This window comes from Cucumis sativus, chromosome 1, assembly GCF_000004075.3.
Source record: "Cucumis sativus cultivar 9930 chromosome 1, Cucumber_9930_V3, whole genome shotgun sequence".
NCBI classification, from domain to species: Eukaryota; Viridiplantae; Streptophyta; class Magnoliopsida; order Cucurbitales; family Cucurbitaceae; genus Cucumis; species Cucumis sativus.
In genome coordinates, this window is record NC_026655.2 from 25,633,132 (window position 1) to 25,640,656 (window position 7,525).

The 7,525-nt window shown below is 27.9% G+C and overlaps 1 protein-coding gene across 2 annotated transcripts; it reads right to left on the bottom strand.

Moving 5' to 3' along the window:
- Nucleotides 1-255: 255 nt before the first annotated feature.
- LOC101210247 lies at nt 256-3,143 on the bottom strand. 2 transcript variants are annotated; one of them, XM_011661677.2, is made up of 2 exons: nt 2,869-3,143; nt 256-696 (listed from the first exon to the last, which is right to left on the bottom strand). In XM_011661677.2, exons 1-2 carry the CDS (start codon nt 2,924-2,926, stop codon nt 470-472), a joined length of 285 nt encoding a protein of 94 aa, XP_011659979.1. In that variant the 5' UTR covers nt 2,927-3,143; the 3' UTR covers nt 256-469. The 2 variants fall into 2 exon arrangements, with proteins under 2 accessions (XP_011659979.1, XP_004135711.1); XM_004135663.3 differs by having other exon boundaries at nt 2,889-3,133.
- Between the last annotated feature and the right edge of the window lie 4,382 nt (nt 3,144-7,525).

The window sequence follows — 7,525 nt, forward strand, 5'->3', positions numbered from 1 at the left end:
AAACAATTTTTGGGTTTCTTTTGAATGATTTGTATAGTTCTTTAACAACCATTCAGTTTTATTTTAAAATTAAATTTACGAGTGATTCACTTTCTGTCAATAATTAAAAAATTTAAAAATTGAACAATAAACTAAACAAATAAGTTTTAAGAAAACCTATTTTTTTTAATTTTCTCAAAATTTGACTGAAAATTCAAATACTTCTTTCAAAAATAGCTAAAAACAAAATCATTATCAACCGACTCAGAGGTGCGATTTCTTAAATAATAAAACTTACCAGCAAAAAAGATGATTATTATATGAGCTAATATTCTTAGAATTATATTACAAGCAAACAAATCTACCGCAATAAATCATTCGCCTACAAAATAGTCTTAAAGAAAATTTTGCAGCAACCCACCATATTTACCTGAATGAGCTTCAATCGGTTATGAGAGAATGAACTGTTTAAAGAATCAACATCTCACTATCAATTCACTTTTCTACTAAATCCTAACTTTTCTCTCCAACCACTAACCACCCCCTGGTCAGGTTCTTGCTGCTGATCTTCCAACACGTTCTCAGTAACTATGCCAGTGGTATCCACCATAATTGTTGAAGGGATTTCTGTAATAATTTCACTATCACTTTGTTTTTCTACTTGATCATTCTCCAGCTGATTAAAATGTCTCTTCCTTGCACTTGCAAACATGTAGGCTGCAATGCATGAAATAATACACATCAGTTGCAAACTAATGTTTAATGTTTTTCTTAACAGTACAAAAAATGTGGGTGAAACGAAGGGGTTTAAAGGTCTTGTAGGAAGGAGTAGATGTCTTAATTGCGTAACAACAATTGGGGTGGGAAATCAAACATCCAACCTCCTCCAAGGAGAAAGGTCATGCTAGTTTAGGTTGAGATAAGATCACTCTGGCAACTAATGTTTGACATCATTAAAGTAAATTCAATTGCATGGCAGGTGGCTGAAGTAAATGTCTCTCATACGAATATTCTAGTTTCGAGCACAATGCAATGAAGAAAAAAAGAGAACTATGATCAGTTCATTGAGAAACGCAAGATAGTAGATAGCCAGACTTCAGATTAAGACTCCTACGCTCACTTTGGAAAGGAAATTGAACAGGTGATCTTGGTTATTACCTTATCATCAATGGACAGATTATCAACTAACCCAAACCATTCGAGAAAATAAGGAAGGAATCATCTAAAGTTGAACCTAACTTAGATGAGAAATTGAAGAGATTACATCTTCCTCTTTCTCCTGCTTGAAGTTAATGTCACTCCATTTATTTGAAATTTAAAGAAATCTTGCAAGATATATAAGAATTGGGCAGATCTATATAAGAAGTATCTGACTTGAGATGTTCTACGAGAAATAAGAATCTTTTCTTTTCTTTTTTGCTGGTTAACGATAGCAACTACGTTCCCAAACTGATTGATGCCAATTCATAGACTAATCAGATCGAGGATCACGTGACTTCAAGATAGAGTAGGCATTCCTTCACTCTTTGATTCGGGTCTTTTAGTTAGAAAACCACAAGTTTAAGCCTACTATTTCGTTTTTAATTTTCGGTTTTTGAAATTTATATTTGTTTCCTTTAAATTTCCATGCTATAGATTTTAACTTTCTTAAACAATGGTATGAGTTCTTATTTAACTTCCAAAAACAAATAGAAAATTTTAAATGTAGACTTGTTTTTAATTTAAAAAATTGGCTTCATATTCGAAACCACCAACACAATACAAATAAACTTATAGGTAGAAGTAGTATTTATAAACTTAATTTTCAAAAACAAAAAATCAATGTCCTGTTTAGTAACTATTACTTTTTGATAATTAAGCCTATAAACACAATCCTTCCATCTCTAAATTTCTTGCTTAGTTATCATTCTACCACTTCAGAAAACAAATCAATTTTTGAAAACTAAAAAAATAGTTTTGAAAAACTTATTTTATGTTTTTGAAATTTAATTAAGAATTCAATTACTTTACTTATAAAAGATGGAAACCATCCTAATAAATTGAGAGAAATATTATTAACTTTTAAAAACCAAATAATTACCAAACGAGACTCAAATGACTTTCCAACCTAACCTTAATTTTCTAGCTTACAACACTTATAATATAATGAATATCCCATCCCTCTCCTTTAAAATGAGATTCATGCCACATCTTGAAAGAAACCTTTCCCGCTGCTTAGAGTCATGCTCTAACTAGTGAAGTTCATGAATAACAGTGTAGCATATAGAAGATAAGATCAGACTGGAGGAACTAAGAAAGAAAAAATGTCAATCTTTACAAGCCAACTTTTATGCATAGGCAACAATGTTATAGTAGCCATAGCATATCACATCGTGAGAGTCCTCATTCAACGAAAATTGACACATTTTCTCAGCAATCTCATCTTTTGAATCCAAACACAAAGATCGGCACATATCGAATTCAACAGTCCTGCGTGTGCTCATACATTTCTCTCTATTAATATCAACTTTTGCATGTTACTAATCCTCTATCTCTCAGGCTATAAATCTCATACATCGGAAGTATGAAGAAATGAAATTAACAACTTTCTTCCAAGCAAGAATCATCCAGACAACATAAACAAAGAGATTCCACAAACCAATCACAGCAGTAGAAGCAACTAGCAACATATTTTACAACTAAACAAAGAAATCCATCACAGTCATTACATCAAACACCTGGCGTGCAAAAACAAAAGCAAAAACATTCAACATACAGATTATTTTCATCACAAACTCCATTTTTTTTTTCATTTCCAAAAGTCAATTCAGGATCTGGGAAGTTCAGGATCGAGATTCGGATTAAAGAAAAATACCCCATCACAGAATGCGAGGAAAAAGGAAAACGTACGAGGAGATAGTAGAGTGAACCTGAAAGAGCGAAATTGGAGATCAATAGAACCCGCCATAAGACCTTGAAGCGTTTAGGTAGTGAATCATTTGGAGGTAAGTAAGTTGATGAAGATGAAGATGGGAGTGGAGCTCGTGGGTCCGTCATTGAAAGTAGTTGAAGTTTGAACTCGCGTTGCCTGCCGCTGACTCGGTTTTTTGTGTTCTCTTGTGTGTGCGTCAAGCAAGCAATGTTCCTTTGGTCCCTTCTTTTAAAAAATTGTGAAAAAAATTCTCTAGTTTGGACACTTCATTTGAGTTGGAGCTAAACTTGCAACGGTACTCGAACTCGTATGATATTGACTCGAGTATACCATTGGATTCTTAAGTTAGTACAAAAAGTGTAATAAGTTCAAAAATTTTTCAAAAATTCATCAAATATATAATTATTTCAAGTTAAGCACACTTAACTTTGTAGTTTCTATAATCGAGCCACTAAAAATATATCAACTCTTAATATTTTAAAGCTTTTCTTAACTTTATTTTTATCTCTTTGAGATATCTCTTATTCAGATGTAATATTGAATCATTCATATCCCCTTTTAAACTCAAGCTTGTCTTTGACAATGTCAAAGTGGTTGTAGCGAAATTGCAAAGTATCAGTAGAGCTTGACTCGTCCTTTATGCTTTCGTGAAACTCAACGAACTTGACTAGTCTACCTAAAATTTGAGAATTTGACTTTCTCTCTAACTTCTTTATCTAGACTTTAATACTATTTTAGGTTTTTATCTTTCGTTGGACAACCCTTAACAAATATTATTACTCTTATGATCTTTGGAACACATACGAGAACAAGCACAATCGTCGTTTGTTGGTGTTTATAATTCAAATATTCATATAGTCATAGAAACCCCATCTCTCCCCTTTGCATAGATAAATTAACCATCAAACATATATATGATATGAGATATCATATATTATTTTCCTTTTATGTTGTCCCATCTTTTTGTCTTCCACAAAGGGACCACTCACAATTGATTTTACATTTTCAAAGACTTTACTCTATTTGATGAGACCAAGTGAATCATTTTTCACCAATACATGAAGTACAAAAACATCTCTTTCCAACATTTAAATAAGTTACTTTTCATTTTACCCCTAAGTTAAAATCTATACTTGTTAGTTGCTTCCATTCATATTGATATTTGATGTGTAGTAAATTTGTTTGCAAAAAAATTAGGGATGAAAATTTTTAAACAAGCTAAGGTATGAACACAAATTTAATAGAATATTTAAGGGCAATTGTAATTGATGACCACTTTAGGACTAATAATTAAAGACATAGCAAAAATTTAAAAAAACCGCAAATATAGCAAAATTATCGTTGTTAGACTTGTATCATTCTAATAGACCAATATTTACAACATGGTCTATCGGTTATAGACTTCTATCATTGATAGAATTTGACAAATTTTGCTATTTTTGCTATTTTTGCAATTTTCAATTTATTATAGATGACATCTAATTATAATAAATTGTGAACTAAATAACGTTTAACGTACGTTAATTAGTAAGAATTTGTACCACCAATCTCAAGATTTGAGATATATTAAAGCTTCTACCTCACATATACTTAATAAAAGTAGTCACAATTTTATCTTATAATTTGTTCGATTAAACTTCATAAACTATTCTTAAATTGTGATTTACTACTTGAAAGATTTTTTTTTTTTCAATTCACTCAATCATAAACTTTCAAAGTTAGATAAATTGAAAATATATGAGTTTATTGTAATGTAAAAATTGTGTCAATATAAGAAAAGTAGAGACAAAATTTATGTGGTTTAATCTAATTAATCAATAAATTGAAATTTGTAAGATCATATAACCAATTTAAAGCTAAAAACCAAAATTATAGAGATTAAGTCAAATCTATTTTTTTAAAACCCAAATTATAGAGATTAAGTCAAATCTATTTTTTTAAAGCTCATGTTGACCCACCGCGAATTGATCACCTGAAAGAGATCGAAGAAGTCATAAGAGCTAGCATCAGAAGTGTCAATTAATTTTCTCAACAGAGAAAAGGTCACCGTTCAACTTTTATACACGTTGGATATATAGTGGTTTTTCACTTAAAAGTAGTATCGGAGGATCAAGAGTAAAAATAATGCAAGAGACTGGAAGATCACAATGCAATAGTGTATGTTCGAGAAATGACATTGCATATACATACCATGCAAGTAAAGGGCAAAAAAAATCATAAAATTTTATAGAGTAAGTTAGTCGGATTAAATAATGATATCGTTTTGACCTAATATTTTGAATGAACAAAACGATTGTGTCTTTTAGAAAAAGTGAATCTAGGTGTTGAGATATGATAGGACCATTTTAGATAAAGGGAAGGAATAGAGAGAGAAGAGAGGAGGTAGAAGGGGCACTCATCAATGGTGAAATCTCATAACCATCGAAACCAAAAAGCTGAATTTTCCAGTTTTGTGTGTTATCACCAATCGCCATCCTCTATTGCCTTTAACCTTATGGACCAATCTTTTCTCCAATTATTGTTTTTGTAGTAAAACAAATCATACCTACATACATATAAATTAAATATATTATACATCAAAAACCTACCTTTATACCTTTATACTTTCGAGTAGTTCTAACTTTTAGTCTGTCAAGTTTTCAATAATAATGCATTTGAAAAGTCTATAAAGTAGTTTTTTATTAACCGCGTCTTCGAAAATAGCAAAATATCAAAACTATTTACAAAATACAGCAAAATTCATTCAACTAATCTATCTAGGGTTTTTGTTATGTTTTGTAACAATTTTTTTATTTATTATTATTTAAAATAATAATCAAAAATTTTAATTAAGAAACAAATTTTAAAGGGATTGAAGATTTTTTTCTTTTAATTTAGAATGTCATGTATTTGAAATTAAAAGTTAAATTTTGAAAGTTTAGGACTTGTTTAGTTTAGTAGATAATTCAAATTATGTTTATGTATGTTTTTAGATTAAGTGGGTACAAGAAATATATATTTGACAGATAATTTGGATTTTGTTTTCTAAATCTGTTTTTGAATTTTATGATCTATAACTATGTAAATTTAATTTTGAAAACTAACTTTTTTTTTAATGTTTTTGTTGTATCCATAATTCAATTTTACATTTTAAAAAGCATAATTGTATTAAAGATATATAAAAATATTTATAAATAGTACAATTATGTCATGTTATAAATACAAATAATTTTTTAAATGTAATATGTATTGTGTAATATATTATTATAAATTATAATTATATATTATTACAAAATAATAATTATATATATTTTTAAGGGTAAATTACAAATTTGGCTTAAATGGTTTTAAAAAGATAAAATTTAGTCTCTATAATTTATAATCAAAATTTACTTTCTTTTGTGTGATAAAATCATCGAAAATATTATCATTTGTATGAACGGTTTATAAAGGCTTTCAAAAACGTAAAGATTGTATATGAGATTTTGTCAAACTATAAACTAAACCCTATCTTTTGAGAGTTATGGAGATTAAATTTATAATCTAACTAATTATATATATATATATAAATTATATTATTCATAAAAAAGATTATTAAACATTTATTATCAACTAAATATTAATATTAATATGAAACATTTTTTTTAAAATTAGAATCCAATTTCTATATGTCATCAAACACATTCATTTGTTTTCGAATTTTTATTTTCAGATCTTCTATCAAACAAGTCCTTAGTGTACATTTATTTTTAAAAACTCAAATACTAAGAAGATACTTCCCGATAATTTAGATATCAAACATACATATTAACATAATTAAAACTAGCGTGTTCGTAAATATCTTTATGTTGTCTTATTTTTTTAAAAAAAAGAAAACTAGTGTGTATTATATTTATATATATAATTTATAAAAAAATTATTTTCTTTACTAAACATGTGTTTAGTCAAGACTTTTAAAATAATACAATAAAACTGTGAATCCGACCAAAGTCTCACATCTATTAGACAAGATGATAATCTTGAATATATATAAGTAAAGACAACTATCTTCATTGGTATAAAATCAGAAAGCAAAATCATGAGACTGGATATTCAAAATAGATAATATTATACCATTGTGAAAATAAATAATAGCAAATTTGTAGGAATTTTGTTTAGAGCTCATGCATTAGTATATATAAATATACAATAAGCATATAGTTGGTATAGGTTTTATATTCAAAGAAAAATAGGTTTCATGCAAAAGAACATACAATTTTGTCATTTGATGATTATATAATTTTCACAAAACTGTAATATTTTAGGTTAAAAAGGTAAACAAATATTGAGAAACGATAAAATAAAAATGTCAGAAAAACTTATCTCTATCATCACCACATTCACTAAATAAAATCTATTTTGTAATTTACACATTAAATTTCCTAAAACAAAATTTTCATATATTAAAAAAAAATACTTTCCTATTTATTGCAATCTGTTATTTAAAAAAATTCCAGAAAAATATTAAAAAAATTGTTTGCATACAAAATAAAAATTATGTTGGATTTAATGAGTATGTTAGAAACAGATACATATTGTATTAATCAATTAAACTATGCTAAAAAAGAAAAGGATAGAATGAATTAAAGTATATATATATACACACACTTTTATATA

What these genes read in the sequence shown, in the direction of transcription:
- LOC101210247 (XM_004135663.3), bottom strand. Translation starts at nt 3,015, where the DNA reads ATGACGGACCCACGAGCTCCACTCCCATCTTCATCTTCATCAACTTAC. An exon ending in CTCCAATTTCGCTCTTTCAG is followed by an intron (nt 697 to 2,888) that starts GTTCACTCTACT and finishes CATGCATTGCAG; the next exon opens with CCTACATGTTTGCAAGTGCA.